We start from the raw sequence: 23,875 nt of genomic DNA on the forward strand, positions 1-23,875 counted from the left end.
GTTTAAATGTTCAAGCTGACTGGCTCAGCAGAATGATCCTAGGCCCAGGAAATGGTCCCTACACCCAGAGGCCTTCGAGGAGCTGATGATCTGGCTAGGCCTGCCCTGCCTCAACCTCTTTGCTTTTCCACAGAAAGCAGCGCTTCTGAGATTCACCACCTGCTACCAAGTAGAAGGCTCTGAGTTTACAGATGCCCTGACTGCCCAATGGGCATCAGGCCTTCCCACCTCCCCCCTCATCCCAAAGGTGAACTGAAAAATAAAAGACCAGCGGGCAAAAGTGATCCTGATAGCACCAAGCTGGCCAAGATAGCCATGGTCCAACCTGATGAAGCGCTCAATGGCTGACCCAGTAGCCTTTCCTCCACAGAAAGGTCTTCCTCCACAGAAAGACCAGTCACCCACCAGGACCCAGGCTTCCTGAAGTTGTCCTCCTGGAGTTTGAGTGGGCCTGCTAGTCAGACAGGGCTCCTCAGCAAGAGTTGTGTCCACCTTCCTTGCATCCAGGAGGGCCTCAACTAGCACAACATACAAACGTACCTGGTGATCATTTAGCAAGTGGTGCCACCTCACCAGTCAGGTGTCCTGTAATTCCTGCAGGACAGCCTGTCAGTAGGCCTTAACCCAACACATTAGGAAGACAAGTCTTGGCCCTAGCATCCATCCTAGGCAAGTCAGATAGGGGCCCAATAGAAACCCATCGCATTTTAGAAGGTTCCTTAAAGTAGGAGCTCTGATCAGCCCACCTGTGTTGCACAGATTCCGTCCCTAGAGCCTGAACATATTGTTGAGGGCTCTAACAAATGTCCCCTCAAGCCCCTGGGGGCAGCCATGCTCAAGGCTCTGACCTTAAAGACCATCTTCCCGGGAGGCATAACCTTGGTCAGGAGGGTCTCCAAGCTAAGGACCCTCTCCCCAGTGAAAGAGCTCTGTATCTTCCACAAGGACAAGGTGGTCCTAAATCCAGATCCCTCATTCATTTCAGAGGTCAACACGGTGTTTCACAGAGCACATGAGCTAGTGACCCCCGCCTTCTGTCCGCAGCCTGCCATCCCCCAAGAGAGAATGGCACATGCTGGATACTAGGCAGGCAGTCAAGTTCTACTTCGACAGAACCAGGTTCCATAGGCAGCACAATGCCTTGTTCATCTCATTCAGACCCTTGTCCATGGGCAAGAAACTGTCAGACACTTCCCTAGTTTACTGGCTGCAAAAGTGTATCGCCTTCACATACACCTCCAGCAACCTAACAATGCCAAAAGGAAATCTAGTGCACTCAGTAAGGAGGATGGCCATGTCAGTGGTCTTTTGGGAAAGGGCACCCTTAGAGGAGATTTGCAAGGCAGCCACCTGGTCCGTGGTCCATACCTTCACCAGACACTACAAGATCAACTTGTTCTCCTCTGCAGAGGGCACCTTCAGCAAGCATGTTCTCTGGGTGGGTGGGGGGTCTGTTGGCTCATGAGGCAATGCACTGCCTTTTTACATCCCCAAAGTAGCTGGCCTCCTGCACTCGAGGGGGGAAATGGAAATGCTTTACTCACTGGTGAATTTCTGTTCTTGAGTCAAGGAGGGTGACCTTCTGGGGCTGACCACCTAGTTTGCTGACAGGCTAGGCAGCTCTCACTGCTGTTGCTTCCACAGCCTGACCGTCACCTGAGGAAGCCAAAGATATGATGACTGATGAACTGGGGGACAGCTTCATTGGAAGAGTGAACCTGCAGGAGGCCTTGCCTCCTCTGCGAAAACCTAAAATGAAGACTTCCTCCCAGCGTTGGAGGCAGGGCTTTCCCCAAGCTAGCTGGCCTCTGCTCAGCTTGAGATGAGCTGTGGTACCCAACCTACAGGAGGAGGAAGATCGACTGCTACTACTATTGTCAGCAGAGTCTACCACTGACACTGACCCATCCAGATTGCTCTAGAGCCACTTCTTCTATCATCACAGCATCTGATGCCAGCCCAGTTATCACAAGACCCACTCAGGCACTGGCATCAGACTTGATGCCTTCGATTCTGCCAGTTGTTACTTGCCATTGGGTGCCTCCCCTTCCAGAGCTACTGAATCTGCATGCTTTTGAATTTTACTGTGCTACCAATGTTACCGGTATCCTAAGTTGGCTCCAAGGGTGGTCCTGGCAGCAGTACAGTTGCTGAGCTCAATCCCAGTTACAACAACATCGACCTCAGTATCAGTCGATGTAGACAACTCAGGTCTAAGCCCTTTCATGTGTTTTGACTCGAGCAGGCACTTTTAGCTCAACATACAGGATTGCCAGCTGCTGATACAACTCCTGACATTGCCTCACTCTCGGCATTGATGGACCCAATGTCAGATCTGGATGACTATTCTTCTGATTCATTCTCTTCGTCATCCTTGGTTGCATCCATGTCCTCCTCAGATGCAGAAGTTGGGATCAAACACCTGTTGTTGACCTGATGATGTTTGTCTAACAGCCATGCTATTTAATACATGAAAGCTCTGGGAGAGGTGGTTGAAGTTTGAAAAGTGTTTGGAAATATCAGCTGGTCCAGGTTGCTGTGGCCAGACTTGACCAGAGCCAGTTACAGGGAGCACATGACTCCTTTGTTATAAAAGCTTCACTGGCTTTGTCTGTTCACGGGCACAATTCAGAGTGCTGGTTATGACCTATAAAGACCTACACAACTTGAGACCAGGCTACCTGAAAGACTGCATTCTCCCATATGAGCTTGCCTATGTTTTAAGATCTCTGGGGGAGATCCTTCTCTTGGTGCCATTGGGGGCACATTGGGTGGGGATGCAAGAGAGGGCCTTCTGCACCTCGGAAAAAGAAACCAAAGGCACAGTTACAAAATGGGGGAGACGTGGCTCAACAACACTACAAGCAAGAAGGATCTTGGAATTGTTGTCGATCCCAAGCTGAAGATGAGCCAACCATGTGATGTGGCTGCAAAATCGGCAAATGCTCTTTTGGGCTGCATTAATAGAAGCATAGCTTCCACATCCCGGGAAGTACTAGTCCCCCTCTACTCAGCACTGGTTAGGCCTCATCTGGAGTACTGTGTCCAGTTCTGGGCACCACACTTTCAGAAGGATGCAGACAAACTGGAGAGGGTTCTGAGGAGGGCAACAAAGATGATCAGGGGACTGGAAACAAAGCCCTATGAAGAGAGACGGAAAGAACTGGGCATGTTTAGCCTTGAGAAGAGAAGACTGAGGGGAGATATGATAGTGCTCTTCAAGTACTTGAAAGGTTGTCACAGAGAGGGAGGCCAGGATCTCTTCTTGATCCTCCCAGAGTGCAGGACACGGAATCATGGGCTCAAGTGACAGGAAGCCAGATTCCGGCTGAATATCAGGAAAAACTTCCTGACTGTTAGAGCAATAAGACAATGGACCCAATTCCCTAGGGAGGTGGTGGGCTCTACCACACTGGAGGCGTTCAAGACGAGGCTGGACAGCCATCTGTCAGGGATGCTCTGACTTGGATTTCTGCATTGAGCAGGGGTTGGACTCGATGGCCTTGTAGGCCCCTTCCAACCCTACTATTCTATGATTCTATGATTCTTGGTAGCTGCTCCCAGGTAATGAAACCCCCTGGCAAGGGAGGCTAGGTTGGCTCCATCTTAGTTATCCTTTCTCCAACTGAAAGGGGGTTCTATTGGGTTGGGTGCTATTTAGCGTAGATGCCGAAAAATGATGCTCAAGGCAGCTAATGAGAATAAAACCAAGATTAAAACAGAAACATAATTAGAATATGATCATTAATTAAAATTAAAAGCACAATTAAAAAAACGGTAAAAGAAATATGTATTTTTTAGAAAGGAAATTTTGTGCAAATATATTTGGCATAAAACAAATATTGTATTGAGGATCATTCGGTGTTTTATATTTTTCCTCTTTTTTCTTTTTTGGGCTTTCCTGCTTATTTGATTCTCTTTATATGTATGGACATACGAATAGTAGTTGGGTTTGTAAGTGGCTAACAAAAAATCTGTAATCTGTAATTGAAAAGACATTTTATGGAGGATTTGAAATTAGAAGGGCTAATTGGAGACAGGGAAGATGGCGACGTAGCTCCCACCTACACTGGGACAAGTGAAGCCGCAAACATGAAAAATAATAAGGATTTATTCACAGTCTAAAGGGAAGAGGAGATTAAGAAAGAGACAGCAAACTATAAGTCCCGGAGAAGAAAAGTTGGAAAAGGAGAGGAAGAAGACACAGCTTAGAATCGAAAGCTTCCTTCCCTCAAATGGGGCTACGTATGCCGTGAGTATGAAAAACCGTACTAAGAATAGACTTGCGGCATTGGCCACAACCCCTATCAGCACCTCCGTCTGCCAAGAGATAGAAAGCAGCCTATTGATTAAAACCCTGTGAAGGAGAATGCAGGAAAGCATAAATCGCTAGGACGGAAAGTAAACAGAAGGCAGAATATGCTTTCCCTACACAGCCAAATTGCCCTCTTCAACAGCTGGGTGACATCTGCTTTATATCTGCAGAAACTCTAATTTTAATTCCAGAGCGTTTAAATAGAATTGAAGGGCAGTTAGGAGCCTTAATCCAAACGCACACTCACTCAGTATCCAAGTTAGAGCAAAGAGGTGAGAACGAGGACGACGCCATTGTTACACGCCCCCCCTCTTTTAACCCTGAGCGAATGCAATATGTACAACACAAGACAAAAGGGAGAGTACAAAGAATACTCCAAACAAATCAGGTCCTCATATGCTTCCCAAAGAAAGATGCACAGCTTTGGACAAATAAGAAAAGAATCCATACCACTCTGGCAGAATTACTGAATTGTGTTATACCCCCATTGGATTTAAAACACTTCTACTTTCTGCCATTGCAAATGGACTGCAAAAGATTATTTCTAGACTTTAAGTCAACAACTGTGCCTTTGCAACTTTTCCACTCGGCACAGTACCTGAGAGGATATGATATAATCCCTCAGAGAGTTTTTAAAGAGCTCAGAGTTAGAGCCCTTGCCAGAGTCAGAAGGGTTAACTATGGCACCACTTTATCACTGACAATTTGGACAGCTGTAGAGGAGTCTAGCCATGATAAGAAAGATAAACTGTTAAAGAATAATTACCGTGAGCTGGCTGCTAACCACCCAGTCAAGCAGGATGGACTCTTAAAATTAAGGAACAAACTTACTAATGCCAACGAGAATCAGATTACATGAAGAAGATGTGGCCTTGGAGAGAGAGAGCGATACAAGTCTAGCCCTTATGAGCTCCCTGGACCTAAATTTGGGCTCCCCTGATAATCATTTAGACTCTGATATGGAACCAGCTGATAATGTGGGACTGGATAATAGGCTGCTCCACTCCTTATTGACCAAGGAAAAGCCTATGGTAACAGTGACCCCAGAAATAACAGCAATTTCAAACCTAGAATCGTATAGCAGAATGGCTAAACCTGACACTGGCAATTCACCTGAGCTATGTATGCCACAGAATGACGGGGAAGTGGAACTAGAGATGGAGGCACTGATGGGGACAAGGGAGTTGACCCCAATAAGGCCACTCCCTGCAATGGAAAGGAAGAACTACAACTCCTGTGTTAGGTGTGAAATATCTTCAATAGACCTAGAAAGGACGTTAGATGAGATCCAGACCCGGAGGCCTCAGACTTCTACTGAGAAACTTAGAGAATGATTACAAAATTCAACAAGTATTCAGCTTAGTACAGAGCCAGATGATGCTGCAGAAGCAGACTGCCAGGCCCCTCTGATACTCCCAAGTCAGTGCCTCCAGCCTTCAAGGGATGACTGGACACCATTTAAAATCAGGTGTGATATATCCCCAAGTTGACTCCCCATTGGGAGAGAATTGGATGGACTCACCTGTCCCCTCAATTGGACTGGCCTCAGAGCTAACAACTGAGCTGAGGGAAGAAAAAGAGTGCTCAGGAGTTGGAAAGTATCATTCCTGAGTCCCAATGACACACAAACAACCAGCATATAAATAAAATTGGCCTTACAACATGGAATATAAATGGCTGGGCTGGAATCCTGCAGGACCCTGAATCAAAAGACTATCTGTCTTCTAAAGATATTGTACTGCTACAAGAAACATGGGTCCAGGGGGATTTGCTGTTTAATGGTTTTCAGTCATATTCTATTGGAGCAGTCCCTGGGGAGGGACACGGAAGATGTAAAAGAGGTTTAGGAGTCTTAATTGCTACATCTTTGTGTGTAAGCACAAGGATGCTGCCATCCTATAAACAACATGTAATGGCTGTCCTTGCTCATTTTGATCGATGGGATCTATTGATAATAAATGTTTATCTTCCCCCTCAAAAGAAGAAATTGAAGACTGGGGAAATTTGGGCAGAATTTGAAACATGCTTAGCAGATCTGCTCCAATCCTATCCCAATACATATGCGATTTTGGGAGGAGACTTTAACACCAGGATGGGTCCAAGTGATCACGCCCTATATTCCCAGCAAAAAGCTTATCCACCTACACCTAGTATAAATGGCCTTCCATTTACTCGACAATCTAAAGATATAAAACCTAACTATTCTGGGCTCTTACTACATCAATTGACTACAAGGCTCAACCTGCACATTCTTAATGGTGCATTCGGGAAAGACCATCCAGTGGAATTTACCTATCTGGCGGGAACCAGAATGAGTCAAATTGTATCAACAAATTTGATTCCCTTTTTGAAGGACATGGAGGTTGTCCCAAAACTTCACAGTGATCATCTCCCGGTCTCATTTACTTGGAAAGCCCCGCACCCCCATCTATGAAGTGCCAATCGCTACATGCCTATGATATTCCCTGAGGGGGAAGCTTACTGTCGTATCAAATGGACCCCAAGGATGGACATGGAATTACAGGCTGTACTTGCATCAGACAACATGCAAAACATTAGCACATCTCTAATACTTAACACCCAAATAATGAGCCTGGTGGAATTATATCAGGAGTTAGCCTGAGAATTGAAACAAGCCTTCACTCGGAGAGTAAGGGTGCCTCAACAACGGCACCATCCACCCTCGAAGCCCTGGTTCGATAGGGAATGTGTTCAAGCAAAAAAAGCCTTACAGAAGGCCTATCAAAGTATAAATTTAGTTCTGATCTGAAGGCGGTTCAAGATCTTCTTGAACAGAAAAAATCCTACAAACAGCTACTAATACAAAAGAAAAAAAAGGCTTGGAAGGAGGACTCTGCGAAACTGATTCAAGCAGCCAAATCTAAGGATCCAACCATGTTCTGGCGGTTGGTAAAGATCTCGCCAATTTGTGGACCAACATTGCCAGACTGCTATATTCATCCAAAGGCTTGGGAGAAGCATTTCCATCAATTATACAAGGATTCTGACGCTGCCCATGTGGCCTGGAATATTGCGCTTGAAGATGCTCCGCCTTGGCCCCCGGTCTTGGCTTCAGAAATTTATGATCTAGCTGCCCAGATGAAAATGGGCAACGTACTGGGCGAAGATCTGATCCCTCCAGAGGTGGTCAAAAATAACTTAGAATGGTGGGCCCCGGCTGTAGCTTCGCTATTCTCCTACATTGACATGACTGGACAGATACCAGAAGATTGGGGCTCTGCCATTATTGTTCCTATATTCAAGAAGGGAAAGAGAGACGACCCCACAAATTACAGGCCCATCAGTTTATTAAGTACTATCGGTAAATTATACGCCAGGCACCTACATAGGAAGCTTAAAGACTGGCTGAAACAGGATATGATATTGGCGGAGGAGCAGGCAGGCTTCAGGGAGGGTCGCTCTACCATAGATCAATGCTTGGTACTACAGCATCTCATCGAGAAATACGTCTCAGACAAGGTCACCTCGCTCTATGTACCCTTTATAGACCTTAAGGCAGGTCAAACTATGGAAGAAATTAGAGGCCTCCAACATTGATAGGGGCCTGCTCCTACTCATTCAGCCTCTATATAGGGACATCTCCCTTAAGGTCAGATGTAGTGCTCACGGCCACCTTACAAAGGCTGTTCCAACAAAAAAAAGGGGTCAAGCAAGGCTGCATTCTCGCCCCACTTTTGTTCAACTTCTACATCAATTCAACGGTAGACCAGCTAAACCATACCGGTTTTCATCCCCCCAAAATTGCGGGGAGGCATATAACTACTTTACTATATGCAGATGATGCCGCTATTATCCCAAGGACTTCAATTGGGCTTACAAGAGCATTGCGGAAGTTGACTGAATACTGCAAGGAAGAAGATCTGATGATCAATTATCAAAAAACAAAAATCGTGACTTTTGCAAAAAGACCAAAAATCAGATCATGGATGATAAACCAGCATAAGATTGAGCAGGTCTCCCAATTAAAATATTTAGGGGTAGTCTTCCAAGCAAACGGTTCCAGGAAGGCTCATGGCGAATATGTGGTGTTAAATGCACAGAGAAGCTCGTCAGCAATAGCACAATTTATGAGAACGAAAGGCGACCACTATATCCCTTTAGCCCTCCAATTATACCAAGCAAAAGTACTAGCGCAGTTATTGTACGGCTCTCAATTGGGGCCTTTCCCGAATACTCAAACATTAGAATGTGTATAATCAAAATTTTTGAGGGCAATATTGGGTGTTCCTAGGGATGTCTCCAATGCAAAGATAAGATTAGAGACTGGCCAGATCAAAATTGAAGCTAGGGTCTGGGTGGCTATTCTTGTGTACCGGCTTAGACTGTCATATTTTCCTACTAGCCTTGCCCCGCTAATTTTGCAAGACCATTTTAAATCCAATTGGATTCAGTCAACTGAACAGAAAATAGCTTCCTTGGGGCTTCCCTTGCGGACTTCATTAAATATGGGTTTTGAACAGGCATTGGAGACTATCAAGCAGAGCATTGCAGATACTGCGAGACAAAGTGACCTCAGTAGTGCCCCAGAATTCTATCTCAGGGAGGACTACAGATACATCGTAACAGCTGCACCCTATCTTGAACAACTGGAACTGCACAAATATAGAAGGGCATTTACTTTGGCCCGTCTAAATGGACTCCCCTTGGCAGTTTTAGAGGGATGGTACAAAAAGATCCCCTGGTCAGACCACCTCTGCCCCTGTGGCATGGAACAGATAGAAACTACAGAGCATGTTTTGCTGTGGTGTATATTTTATGGAGATATTCGTGCCACACTCATCTCCCCACTCATGATTCGCTTTCCGGGATGTACAGGACAACAATATGACTACATATTGTTGTCTGACATCAATTCGACATTTACATACAGTGTCGCCAAATTTTTGCAGCCGCGATAGGTGTTCAAAGAAGGATGCTAAGGGAGCTCGGACTTACCTAGCTGGATGAAAGACAAAGTCTGGAGAGTAATGCCATTCACTCAGTATGGCTGATATGCATTACATTAGTACTACACTGTGTTGAAGTGTTTATTAATTTGATTGGGGATATATGGCAGATAATTTTAATGTAGTTCCTTTTTTGAGCTGGTCTTCGACCATAATAAAGTTTTATTCATTCATTAGAAGGGCTGGATTAAAGAGAGAGAGAGAGAGAGAGAGGTTAGGGAGGTAAAAGGGGATGAAAAAAATATACTTGATAAATTGTTTAAAACTCAATTTATTAATTCACAAACTTGTGCTAACCTTAATGTAATTTTTTTAAAAAAGGGGGACAAAGCCATGCAATTTGATCCCACTTGCCACTGGGGGAAATCATACAAAATTGGGGTAGGAATGCTGGTGGGTAAGGTGAATGATCCTAATCCATTATACTGAATAATGGAGTGGTGACCTGCAAGGTGTGTGCAATGTTTGTTTTCTTGCCTGAGAACAACATGGCCTACACCTTCAACAAGTGCAAGTTGATCACGCTGCTGGAAGAAAAAGTAAGTGGACTAGAGCGGCAACTGTCGACCCTCCGGGGAATAAAAGAACACGAAGAGTTCTTGGACAGAATGGGGGAACTACAGCAGCAAAGGGAAGACCAGAAGCTTGAAGAGCAACAGCAAGATGAGGCAGTGGGAAATGCTGAGGTGAAGAAAAATGGAGTAGAGGATACTACTTGGAAAAGGGTGACAGGAGAAGAAGAACTAGATGCCACTCTGCGCCTGTGGAAGCAGTGGAGCTGTGGAACCGATTCCAGGTACTTGCGGATGAGACTGGAGGACAGCCTGCAAAGGAAGAATCACAGGAGAACCGACATGAGAGTGAGCAAGAGGCTGAAGGTCAGTCAAACAGAGGCGATGAAACCCAGGCCTACAACAAGAAGAAGATAAGAGTGGTAGTAGTGGGAGACTCCTTGCTGCGTGGGATCGAGACCCAAGTATGTCGCGAAGACCCATGGACTCGCCAGGTATGCTGTCACTCAGGAGGATGGATTACAGACATGACTGAAGGGTTGCCTGCACTCATAAAGCCCCCTGACAGGGATCCCTTTCTTCTTATCCATGTGGGAACAAATGATACCGCCAAGCGGAGCTACGAAGAAATCACATCAGACTTTGAAGCTTTGGGAAGGAAACTCAAGACCTTTGGGGCCCAGATAGTTTTCTCATCCATCCTTCCAGTAGTTAGAAAAGGGATAGAAAGGGAACGAAAAATACTCCGGGTGAATGACTGGCTACAAAGATGGTGCCGACGAGAGAGATTTGGATTCTGGGACCATGGCCTATACTTCCTGGAAGATGCGCTGTTGGCAAAGGGATGGGTTGCACCTCACAAAGGATGGGAAGAATGTGTTTGGCCACAGCATGATGAACTTCATCAGGAGGGCTTTAAGCTGAATCCTACAGGGAAGGGAGATGTAATGTTGGGGGTAACAAAGGACGTAGGTGCATGCACTGCAACGGAGAGAACAGCTCTGATAGCACCCAATAATAGTCTTCAGACACATGTAGGAAGAAAGCCAGACTATGAAGCACATGGTCTTTGATGTCTATATACTAATGCCCAGACTATGGGAAACAAACAGAACGAACTTCAGCTCTTAATACAGGAGGGAAATTATGACTTGATAGGTGTAACAGACTTGGTGGGATGACTCTCATGACTGGAATACAGCAGTTGAAGGATGTAACTTGTTCAAAAAGAACAGGAAGAACAGAAAGAGAGGTGGGGTTGCACTGTATGTGAAAAATACATATCTCTGCACAGAAATACAGGAGGATGAGCTTGGTAGCCCCATCGAGAGCATCTGGATCAAAATAAATGGACCAAAGAATACAAGGAACCTGGTCTATGACCCCCCTGGCAAAGGCAAAGTACAGGCTGAAGGGGCAGGATTGCAGCTTGAGATGGATAGGCATATGGTCAAGGAACACCGAATTACTTGGAATGAGTTCAAATCTCCAGGGCCAGATGAACTGCATCCTAGAGTAATAAAGGAACTGGCAGAAGAGCTCTCAGAACCGCTGCCTATTCTCTTTGAGAAATCATGGAGGACGGGGGAAGTGCCAGATGACTGGAGGAGGGCTAATGTCCCTGTCTTCAAAAAGGGTAAAAAGGAGGAACCTGGGAACTACAGACAAGTCAGTCTGACATCAATCCCTGGGAAAATTCTGGAGCAGATGATAAAGCAATCCATCTGGAAGCACCTTGACAACAATGCCGTGATGACTCGAAGCCAACATGGATTTGTCAAAAACAAGTCCTGCCAGACAAATCTGATCTCATTTTTGGATCAAGTCACCTCCCTTGTGGACCGTGGGAATGCTGTCGACATCATATACCTCGACTTCAGCAAAGCTTTCAACAGAGTGCCCCATGATATCCTGATGAGCAAACTAGCTCAAAGTGGGCTAGATGAAACAACGATCCGGTGGATCCACAGTTGGCTACAAATCGGACTCAAAGAGTGCTTCTCAATGGGACCTTCTCAAACTGGGGAGAGGTAACGAGTGGGGTACCACAGGACTCAGTCCTGGGCCCAGTGCTCTTCCGCATTTGTATTAATGACTTGGAGGAGGAGGTGCAGGGAATGCTGATCAAATGTGCGGATGACACAAAATTGGGCGGGATAGCTAATACTTTGGAAGACAGAAACAAAATTCAAAGTGATCTGGATAGATAGGAGCGCTGGGCAGAAAACAACAGAATGACATTTACTAGGGATAAATGCCAAGTTCTTCACCTAGGAAAAAGAAACCAAATGCATTTACCAGATGGGCAATAATCTTCCAACCCTACTATTCTAAGATTCTATGAATACAGAACGGGGGGGGGGGGGGGAGTATTTAGTCCAGATAGGTTAAATACTGTAACAGGTGTGTGTTCTTGTAAATGTGGCGGAACCTCCAAACATAGGTGGAAGGAAGGACAGGTTACTTAAGAAGTGTACAGGAATTGCAGAAATGGTGTCTGGAGGGCTGGTCCAGAGGAATTTTGTCCTAGGGTATTGAAGGAGCTAGTGGATGGACCCTAGGAACCTCTATTACCTTTGAGAAATCCTGGAGAATGGGTGAAGTATCAGAGAAGTGCAGATGTTGGCCTAAGTTCAAAAAGGGCAAAAGGGAAAATCCGGAAAATCATAAACCAGTCAGAAGATTCTAGAGCAGATTATAAAACACTCAGTCTGTAGGCATCTTGACACTAATGCAGTGATGACTGAAAAACAGCCTGGATTTGTCAAGAACAAGTCCTGCTAGACTAATCATATTTCTTTTTTTTGATCAGGTAACTTCCTTAGTAGATCACAGAAATGGTGTGGACATAATATGTCTTAACTTCAGGAAGGCATTTGACAGAGTCCCCCATGATTTTCCGATTAGCAAGTGTGGACTAAATGGTGCTATTCAAAGAGTGCTCATCAAGAGTTCCTTATCAAACTGAAGGGAGGTATTGAGTGGGGTGCCACAAGGCTTAGTCCTGGACCCTGTACTCTTCAACATTTTTATTAATGACTTGGAGGAAGAGGTGTGGGGAATGCTTATCAGATTTGTAGGTTATGCCGAATTGGGTGGAATAGCTAATACCTTAGAAGACAGAAACTAAATTCAGAATGATCTTGATAGGTTGGACAACTGACAGAAATGAATGATATGAAAACAACAGAATGAAATTTAACAGAAATTTAACATGATATCCTGATTAGCAAACTAGCTCAAAGTGGGCTAGATGAAACAACGATCCAGTGGATCCACAGTTGGCTACAGAATCGGACTCAAAGAGTACTTATCAATGGGACCTTCTCAAACTGGGACAGGTAACGAGTGGGGTACCGCAGGGCTCAGTCCTGGGCCCAGTGCTCTTCAACATTTGTATTAATGACTTGGAGGAGGAAGTGCAGGGAATGCTGATCAAATGTGCAGATGACACAAAATTGGGCGGGATAGCTAATAGCCAGGAAGTCAGAAACAGAATTCAAAGTGATCTTGATAGGCTGGAGTGCTGGGCAGAAAACAACTGAATGAACTTTAATAGAGATAAATGCCAAGTTGTGCACCTAGGAAAAAGAAACCAAATGCATTTACCAGATGGGCAATACTTGGCTCAACAATACTACAAGCGAGAAGGATCTTTGAATTGTGGTAGATTACAAGCTGAATATGAGCCAACAATGTGATGTTGCTGCAAAAAAGGCAAATGCTCTTTTGGGCAGCATTAATAGAAGTATAGGTTCCAAATCCTGGGAAGTACTAGTTCCCCTCTACTCAGCACTGGTTAGGCCTCATCTGGAGTACTGTGTCCAGTTCTGGGCACCACACTTTAAGAAGGATGCAGACCAGCTGGAGAGGGTTCAGAGGAGGGCAACAAAGGTGATCAGGGGACTGGAAACAAAGCCCTAGGAGGAGAGACTGAAAGAACCGGGCATGTTTAGCCTTGAGGAGAGAAGACTGAGGGGAGATATGATCGCGCTCCTCAAGGACTTGAAAGGTTGTCACAGAGAGGAAGGCCAGGATCTCTTCTTGATCATCCCAGAGTGCAGGACACAGAGGAATGGGCTCAAGTGACAGGAAGCCAGATTCCAGCTGAACATCAGGAAAACTGTCCTGACTGTTAGAGCAGTATGACAATGGAACCAATTCCCTTTTCGGAACCAAGGCACCGAAAGACAAGTTCTTCAGAACACACCACCTGAGAGATCCTTCCAAGCATCCGAAGATTTGGGCTGCCATCCAGCACCTCCAGATTCGGGCCATCGCAACAGTCCCAGTCAGAGAGGGAGGACAAGGAGTCTGCTTGATGTTCTTCCCTGTCCCAAAGAGGAATGGGAATACCAGGGTGTTCCTAGACCTAAAGAGGGTAAATTGCTACTTCAAGAAACTGGAATTCAGAATGGAGTAGGAGGCTTCCTGTCTTTGGTGGACCTGAAAGAAGCATACCTTCACATCCACATCTGCCCCTCAGCGAGGGATGCAGTTCCAGTTCAGGGCCCTTCCCTTCAGGCCAGCCACCACACCCCAAGTCTTCATAAAGATCCTCTGGGACCCAGTGGCCTGCCTGAAGACAATGGAAGTCCATCCATACTTGGATGACATCCTGATATGGTCCCGCTCCTGGGACCAGGACATCCAGGACATCACCGAGACTCTGTCAACCCTATGTTCCCTGGGCTTAGTCAATGAATGGAAAAGCTCCCTCTCCCCATCCCATGCCATCTACCTGGGAGTGACCCTGGACACCACCACGGATATGATGACTTTGTTCTCAGATAGGCAGACCTTGTTGACTCAGCTGGCATCACACGAAGACTAGGATACACCTACGGGATCTGGCAAAACTACCCAGAATGATGGTCTTGTGCCAAGACTCCATGGAGCAGGTGAAATTTCACTCAAGGCCACTCCAGACCTATGTATTAGCCTTCCAGACCAAGATCACGAACAACCTCAATCCAAAGGTGGAGCCTCCACCAGAGGTCCTCTGCTCTCTGATCTAAGGATCCAACCCAGCCAATCTCTCAAATAGAATCCCTGTCCAGGAGCCAGCCCACATCTCACTGACAACAGATGCCTGCCTAATAGGCTGAGAGGTCATCTGTGGGAATCTGAACACCCAAGGCAGATCAGAAGAGGAGGCACGGCAGAGCATCAGTCCCCTTGAGCTTTGGGCCATCTGCCTAGCCTTCCACCATTTTGCCCTCCAAATGGAAGGCCAGGACATCCTAGTAAGAAGAGACAGCACTGTAGCCAAGGCATACATCTAGAAGTAGGGATGTATGAGATACAGAGCCCTGCAGAGAGGCCATGAAACAGTTCCACTGGACTCAGTCTCATGTCCACTCCATCAGAGCAGAACACCTAAAAGGTGGTTTAAATGTTCAAGCTGACTGGCTCAGCAGAATGATCCTAGGCCCAGGAAATGGTCCCTACACCCAGAGGCCTTCGAGGAGCTGATGATCTGGCTAGGCCTGCCCTGCCTCAACCTCTTTGCTTTTCCACAGAAAGCAGCGCTTCTGAGATTCACCACCTGCTACCAAGTAGAAGGCTCTGAGTTTACAGATGCCCTGACTGCCCAATGGGCATCAGGCCTTCCCACCTCCCCCCTCATCCCAAAGGTGAACTGAAAAATAAAAGACCAGCGGGCAAAAGTGATCCTGATAGCACCAAGCTGGCCAAGATAGCCATGGTCCAACCTGATGAAGCGCTCAATGGCTGACCCAGTAGCCTTTCCTCCACAGAAAGGTCTTCCTCCACAGAAAGACCAGTCACCCACCAGGACCCAGGCTTCCTGAAGTTGTCCTCCTGGAGTTTGAGTGGGCCTGCTAGTCAGACAGGGCTCCTCAGCAAGAGTTGTGTCCACCTTCCTTGCATCCAGGAGGGCCTCAACTAGCACAACATACAAACGTACCTGGTGATCATTTAGCAAGTGGTGCCACCTCACCAGTCAGGTGTCCTGTAATTCCTGCAGGACAGCCTGTCAGTAGGCCTTAACCCAACACATTAGGAAGACAAGTCTTGGCCCTAGCATCCATCCTAGGCAAGTCAGATAGGGGCCCAATAGAAACCCATCGCATTTTAGAAGGTTCCTTAAAGTAGGAGCTCTGATCAGCCCACCTGTGTTGCACAGATTCCGTCCCTAGAGCCTGAACATATTGTTGAGGGCTCTAACAAATGTCCCCTCAAGCCCCTGGGGGCAGCCATGCTCAAGGCTCTGACCTTAAAGACCATCTTCCCGGGAGGCATAACCTTGGTCAGGAGGGTCTCCAAGCTAAGGACCCTCTCCCCAGTGAAAGAGCTCTGTATCTTCCACAAGGACAAGGTGGTCCTAAATCCAGATCCCTCATTCATTTCAGAGGTCAACACGGTGTTTCACAGAGCACATGAGCTAGTGACCCCCGCCTTCTGTCCGCAGCCTGCCATCCCCCAAGAGAGAATGGCACATGCTGGATACTAGGCAGGCAGTCAAGTTCTACTTCGACAGAACCAGGTTCCATAGGCAGCACAATGCCTTGTTCATCTCATTCAGACCCTTGTCCATGGGCAAGAAACTGTCAGACACTTCCCTAGTTTACTGGCTGCAAAAGTGTATCGCCTTCACATACACCTCCAGCAACCTAACAATGCCAAAAGGAAATCTAGTGCACTCAGTAAGGAGGATGGCCATGTCAGTGGTCTTTTGGGAAAGGGCACCCTTAGAGGAGATTTGCAAGGCAGCCACCTGGTCCGTGGTCCATACCTTCACCAGACACTACAAGATCAACTTGTTCTCCTCTGCAGAGGGCACCTTCAGCAAGCATGTTCTCTGGGTGGGTGGGGGGTCTGTTGGCTCATGAGGCAATGCACTGCCTTTTTACATCCCCAAAGTAGCTGGCCTCCTGCACTCGAGGGGGGAAATGGAAATGCTTTACTCACTGGTGAATTTCTGTTCTTGAGTCAAGGAGGGTGACCTTCTGGGGCTGACCACCTAGTTTGCTGACAGGCTAGGCAGCTCTCACTGCTGTTGCTTCCACAGCCTGACCGTCACCTGAGGAAGCCAAAGATATGATGACTGATGAACTGGGGGACAGCTTCATTGGAAGAGTGAACCTGCAGGAGGCCTTGCCTCCTCTGCGAAAACCTAAAATGAAGACTTCCTCCCAGCGTTGGAGGCAGGGCTTTCCCCAAGCTAGCTGGCCTCTGCTCAGCTTGAGATGAGCTGTGGTACCCAACCTACAGGAGGAGGAAGATCGACTGCTACTACTATTGTCAGCAGAGTCTACCACTGACACTGACCCATCCAGATTGCTCTAGAGCCACTTCTTCTATCATCACAGCATCTGATGCCAGCCCAGTTATCACAAGACCCACTCAGGCACTGGCATCAGACTTGATGCCTTCGATTCTGCCAGTTGTTACTTGCCATTGGGTGCCTCCCCTTCCAGAGCTACTGAATCTGCATGCTTTTGAATTTTACTGTGCTACCAATGTTACCGGTATCCTAAGTTGGCTCCAAGGGTGGTCCTGGCAGCAGTACAGTTGCTGAGCTCAATCCCAGTTACAACAACATCGACCTCAGTATCAGTCGATGTAGACAACTCAGGTCTAAGCCCTTTCATGTGTTTTGACTCGAGCAGGCACTTTTAGCTCAACATACAGGATTGCCAGCTGCTGATACAACTCCTGACATTGCCTCACTCTCGGCATTGATGGACCCAATGTCAGATCTGGATGACTATTCTTCTGATTCATTCTCTTCGTCATCCTTGGTTGCATCCATGTCCTCCTCAGATGCAGAAGTTGGGATCAAACACCTGTTGTTGACCTGATGATGTTTGTCTAACAGCCATGCTATTTAATACATGAAAGCTCTGGGAGAGGTGGTTGAAGTTTGAAAAGTGTTTGGAAATATCAGCTGGTCCAGGTTGCTGTGGCCAGACTTGACCAGAGCCAGTTACAGGGAGCACATGACTCCTTTGTTATAAAAGCTTCACTGGCTTTGTCTGTTCACGGGCACAATTCAGAGTGCTGGTTATGACCTATAAAGACCTACACAACTTGAGACCAGGCTACCTGAAAGACTGCATTCTCCCATATGAGCTTGCCTATGTTTTAAGATCTCTGGGGGAGATCCTTCTCTTGGTGCCATTGGGGGCACATTGGGTGGGGATGCAAGAGAGGGCCTTCTGCACCTCGGAAAAAGAAACCAAAGGCACAGTTACAAAATGGGGGAGACGTGGCTCAACAACACTACAAGCAAGAAGGATCTTGGAATTGTTGTCGATCCCAAGCTGAAGATGAGCCAACCATGTGATGTGGCTGCAAAATCGGCAAATGCTCTTTTGGGCTGCATTAATAGAAGCATAGCTTCCACATCCCGGGAAGTACTAGTCCCCCTCTACTCAGCACTGGTTAGGCCTCATCTGGAGTACTGTGTCCAGTTCTGGGCACCACACTTTCAGAAGGATGCAGACAAACTGGAGAGGGTTCTGAGGAGGGCAACAAAGATGATCAGGGGACTGGAAACAAAGCCCTATGAAGAGAGACGGAAAGAACTGGGCATGTTTAGCCTTGAGAAGAGAAGACTGAGGGGAGATATGATAGTGCTCTTCAAGTACTTGAAAGGTTGTCACAGAGAGGGAGGCCAGGATCTCTTCTTGATCCTCCCAGAGTGCAGGACACGGAATCATGGGCTCAAGTGACAGGAAGCCAGATTCCGGCTGAATATCAGGAAAAACTTCCTGACTGTTAGAGCAATAAGACAATGGACCCAATTCCCTAGGGAGGTGGTGGGCTCTACCACACTGGAGGCGTTCAAGACGAGGCTGGACAGCCATCTGTCAGGGATGCTCTGACTTGGATTTCTGCATTGAGCAGGGGTTGGACTCGATGGCCTTGTAGGCCCCTTCCAACCCTACTATTCTATGATTCTATGATTCTTGGTAGCTGCTCCCAGGTAATGAAACCCCCTGGCAAGGGAGGCTAGGTTGGCTCCATCTTAGTTATCCTTTCTCCAACTGAAAGGGGGTTCTATTGGGTTGGGTGCTATTTAGCGTAGATGCCGAAAAATGATGCTCAAGGCAGCTAATGAGAATAAAACCAAGATTAAAACAGAAACATAATTAGAATATGATCATTAATTAAAATTAAAAGCACAATTAAAAAAACGGTAAAAGAAATATGTATTTTTTAGAAAGGAAATTTTGTGCAAATATATTTGGCATAAAACAAATATTGTATTGAGGATCATTCGGTGTTTTATATTTTTCCTCTTTTTTCTTTTTTGGGCTTTCCTGCTTATTTGATTCTCTTTATATGTATGGACATACGAATAGTAGTTGGGTTTGTAAGTGGCTAACAAAAAATCTGTAATCTGTAATTGAAAAGACATTTTATGGAGGATTTGAAATTAGAAGGGCTAATTGGAGACAGGGAAGATGGCGACGTAGCTCCCACCTACACTGGGACAAGTGAAGCCGCAAACATGAAAAATAATAAGGATTTATTCACAGTCTAAAGGGAAGAGGAGATTAAGAAAGAGACAGCAAACTATAAGTCCCGGAGAAGAAAAGTTGGAAAAGGAGAGGAAGAAGACACAGCTTAGAATCGAAAGCTTCCTTCCCTCAAATGGGGCTACGTATGCCGTGAGTATGAAAAACCGTACTAAGAATAGACTTGCGGCATTGGCCACAACCCCTATCAGCACCTCCGTCTGCCAAGAGATAGAAAGCAGCCTATTGATTAAAACCCTGTGAAGGAGAATGCAGGAAAGCATAAATCGCTAGGACGGAAAGTAAACAGAAGGCAGAATATGCTTTCCCTACACAGCCAAATTGCCCTCTTCAACAGCTGGGTGACATCTGCTTTATATCTGCAGAAACTCTAATTTTAATTCCAGAGCGTTTAAATAGAATTGAAGGGCAGTTAGGAGCCTTAATCCAAACGCACACTCACTCAGTATCCAAGTTAGAGCAAAGAGGTGAGAACGAGGACGACGCCATTGTTACACGCCCCCCCTCTTTTAACCCTGAGCGAATGCAATATGTACAACACAAGACAAAAGGGAGAGTACAAAGAATACTCCAAACAAATCAGGTCCTCATATGCTTCCCAAAGAAAGATGCACAGCTTTGGACAAATAAGAAAAGAATCCATACCACTCTGGCAGAATTACTGAATTGTGTTATACCCCCATTGGATTTAAAACACTTCTACTTTCTGCCATTGCAAATGGACTGCAAAAGATTATTTCTAGACTTTAAGTCAACAACTGTGCCTTTGCAACTTTTCCACTCGGCACAGTACCTGAGAGGATATGATATAATCCCTCAGAGAGTTTTTAAAGAGCTCAGAGTTAGAGCCCTTGCCAGAGTCAGAAGGGTTAACTATGGCACCACTTTATCACTGACAATTTGGACAGCTGTAGAGGAGTCTAGCCATGATAAGAAAGATAAACTGTTAAAGAATAATTACCGTGAGCTGGCTGCTAACCACCCAGTCAAGCAGGATGGACTCTTAAAATTAAGGAACAAACTTACTAATGCCAACGAGAATCAGATTACATGAAGAAGATGTGGCCTTGGAGAGAGAGAGCGATACAAGTCTAGCCCTTATGAGCTCCCTGGACCTAAATTTGGGCTCCCCTGATAATCATTTAGACTCTGATATGGAACCAGCTGATAATGTGGGACTGGATAATAGGCTGCTCCACTCCTTATTGACCAAGGAAAAGCCTATGGTAACAGTGACCCCAGAAATAACAGCAATTTCAAACCTAGAATCGTATAGCAGAATGGCTAAACCTGACACTGGCAATTCACCTGAGCTATGTATGCCACAGAATGACGGGGAAGTGGAACTAGAGATGGAGGCACTGATGGGGACAAGGGAGTTGACCCCAATAAGGCCACTCCCTGCAATGGAAAGGAAGAACTACAACTCCTGTGTTAGGTGTGAAATATCTTCAATAGACCTAGAAAGGACGTTAGATGAGATCCAGACCCGGAGGCCTCAGACTTCTACTGAGAAACTTAGAGAATGATTACAAAATTCAACAAGTATTCAGCTTAGTACAGAGCCAGATGATGCTGCAGAAGCAGACTGCCAGGCCCCTCTGATACTCCCAAGTCAGTGCCTCCAGCCTTCAAGGGATGACTGGACACCATTTAAAATCAGGTGTGATATATCCCCAAGTTGACTCCCCATTGGGAGAGAATTGGATGGACTCACCTGTCCCCTCAATTGGACTGGCCTCAGAGCTAACAACTGAGCTGAGGGAAGAAAAAGAGTGCTCAGGAGTTGGAAAGTATCATTCCTGAGTCCCAATGACACACAAACAACCAGCATATAAATAAAATTGGCCTTACAACATGGAATATAAATGGCTGGGCTGGAATCCTGCAGGACCCTGAATCAAAAGACTATCTGTCTTCTAAAGATATTGTACTGCTACAAGAAACATGGGTCCAGGGGGATTTGCTGTTTAATGGTTTTCAGTCATATTCTATTGGAGCAGTCCCTGGGGAGGGACACGGAAGATGTAAAAGAGGTTTAGGAGTCTTAATTGCTACATCTTTGTGTGTAAGCACAAGGATGCTGCCATCCTATAAACAACATGTAATGGCTGTCCTTGCTCATTTTGATCGATGGGATCTATTGATAATAAATGTTTATCTTCCCCCTCAAAAGAAGAAATTGAAGACTGGGGAAATTTGGGCAGAATTTGAAACATGCTTAGCAGATCTGCTCCAATCCTATCCCAATACATATGCGATTTTGGGAGGAGACTTTAACACCAGGATGGGTCCAAGTGATCACGCCCTATATTCCCAGCAAAAAGCTTATCCACCTACACCTAGTATAAATGGCCTTCCATTTACTCGACAATCTAAAGATATAAAACCTAACTATTCTGGGCTCTTACTACATCAATTGACTACAAGGCTCAACCTGCACATTCTTAATGGTGCATTCGGGAAAGACCATCCAGTGGAATTTACCTATCTGGCGGGAACCAGAATGAGTCAAATTGTATCAACAAATTTGATTCCCTTTTTGAAGGACATGGAGGTTGTCCCAAAACTTCACAGTGATCATCTCCCGGTCTCATTTACTTGGAAAGCCCCGCACCCCCATCTATGAAGTGCCAATCGCTACATGCCTATGATATTCCCTGAGGGGGAAGCTTACTGTCGTATCAAATGGACCCCAAGGATGGACATGGAATTACAGGCTGTACTTGCATCAGACAACATGCAAAACATTAGCACATCTCTAATACTTAACACCCAAATAATGAGCCTGGTGGAATTATATCAGGAGTTAGCCTGAGAATTGAAACAAGCCTTCACTCGGAGAGTAAGGGTGCCTCAACAACGGCACCATCCACCCTCGAAGCCCTGGTTCGATAGGGAATGTGTTCAAGCAAAAAAAGCCTTACAGAAGGCCTATCAAAGTATAAATTTAGTTCTGATCTGAAGGCGGTTCAAGATCTTCTTGAACAGAAAAAATCCTACAAACAGCTACTAATACAAAAGAAAAAAAAGGCTTGGAAGGAGGACTCTGCGAAACTGATTCAAGCAGCCAAATCTAAGGATCCAACCATGTTCTGGCGGTTGGTAAAGATCTCGCCAATTTGTGGACCAACATTGCCAGACTGCTATATTCATCCAAAGGCTTGGGAGAAGCATTTCCATCAATTATACAAGGATTCTGACGCTGCCCATGTGGCCTGGAATATTGCGCTTGAAGATGCTCCGCCTTGGCCCCCGGTCTTGGCTTCAGAAATTTATGATCTAGCTGCCCAGATGAAAATGGGCAACGTACTGGGCGAAGATCTGATCCCTCCAGAGGTGGTCAAAAATAACTTAGAATGGTGGGCCCCGGCTGTAGCTTCGCTATTCTCCTACATTGACATGACTGGACAGATACCAGAAGATTGGGGCTCTGCCATTATTGTTCCTATATTCAAGAAGGGAAAGAGAGACGACCCCACAAATTACAGGCCCATCAGTTTATTAAGTACTATCGGTAAATTATACGCCAGGCACCTACATAGGAAGCTTAAAGACTGGCTGAAACAGGATATGATATTGGCGGAGGAGCAGGCAGGCTTCAGGGAGGGTCGCTCTACCATAGATCAATGCTTGGTACTACAGCATCTCATCGAGAAATACGTCTCAGACAAGGTCACCTCGCTCTATGTACCCTTTATAGACCTTAAGGCAGGTCAAACTATGGAAGAAATTAGAGGCCTCCAACATTGATAGGGGCCTGCTCCTACTCATTCAGCCTCTATATAGGGACATCTCCCTTAAGGTCAGATGTAGTGCTCACGGCCACCTTACAAAGGCTGTTCCAACAAAAAAAAGGGGTCAAGCAAGGCTGCATTCTCGCCCCACTTTTGTTCAACTTCTACATCAATTCAACGGTAGACCAGCTAAACCATACCGGTTTTCATCCCCCCAAAATTGCGGGGAGGCATATAACTACTTTACTATATGCAGATGATGCCGCTATTATCCCAAGGACTTCAATTGGGCTTACAAGAGCATTGCGGAAGTTGACTGAATACTGCAAGGAAGAAGATCTGATGATCAATTATCAAAAAACAAAAATCGTGACTTTTGCAAAAAGACCAAAAATCAGATCATGGATGATAAACCAGCATAAGATTGAGCAGGTCTCCCAATTAAAATATTTAGGGGTAGTCTTCCAAGCAAACGGTTCCAGGAAGGCTCATGGCGAATATGTGGTGTTAAATGCACAGAGAAGCTCGTCAGCAATAGCACAATTTATGAGAACGAAAGGCGACCACTATATCCCTTTAGCCCTCCAATTATACCAAGCAAAAGTACTAGCGCAGTTATTGTACGGCTCTCAATTGGGGCCTTTCCCGAATACTCAAACATTAGAATGTGTATAATCAAAATTTTTGAGGGCAATATTGGGTGTTCCTAGGGATGTCTCCAATGCAAAGATAAGATTAGAGACTGGCCAGATCAAAATTGAAGCTAGGGTCTGGGTGGCTATTCTTGTGTACCGGCTTAGACTGTCATATTTTCCTACTAGCCTTGCCCCGCTAA

General features: G+C 45.9%; 1 protein-coding gene across 7 annotated transcripts in view; it reads left to right on the top strand.

Moving 5' to 3' along the window:
• MAP3K14 (mitogen-activated protein kinase kinase kinase 14) overlaps nucleotides 1-23,875 on the top strand; it is a 105,557-nt gene that overhangs the window by 69,439 nt on the left and 12,243 nt on the right. Inside the window, exon 14 of one of the 7 annotated variants that reach the window (XM_084804361.1) lies at nucleotides 4,121-4,197. The exons of 4 other annotated variants lie outside the window; for them this stretch is intronic. In XM_084804361.1, coding sequence (XP_084660487.1) covers nucleotides 4,121-4,125 — 5 coding nt within the window. In that variant the 3' untranslated portion in view covers nucleotides 4,126-4,197. Of the gene's footprint in view, nucleotides 1-1,644; nucleotides 3,849-4,120; nucleotides 4,198-23,875 lie in introns of those variants that run through there. 2 more of the 7 variants (XM_084804362.1, XM_084804360.1) reach the window with 2 other exon arrangements.

The sequence above is a fragment of the Heloderma suspectum genome, chromosome 6 (assembly GCF_057233095.1).
Source record: "Heloderma suspectum isolate Gila_16-S chromosome 6, 16-S_ref, whole genome shotgun sequence".
Lineage (NCBI taxonomy): Eukaryota > Metazoa > Chordata > Lepidosauria > Squamata > Helodermatidae > Heloderma > Heloderma suspectum.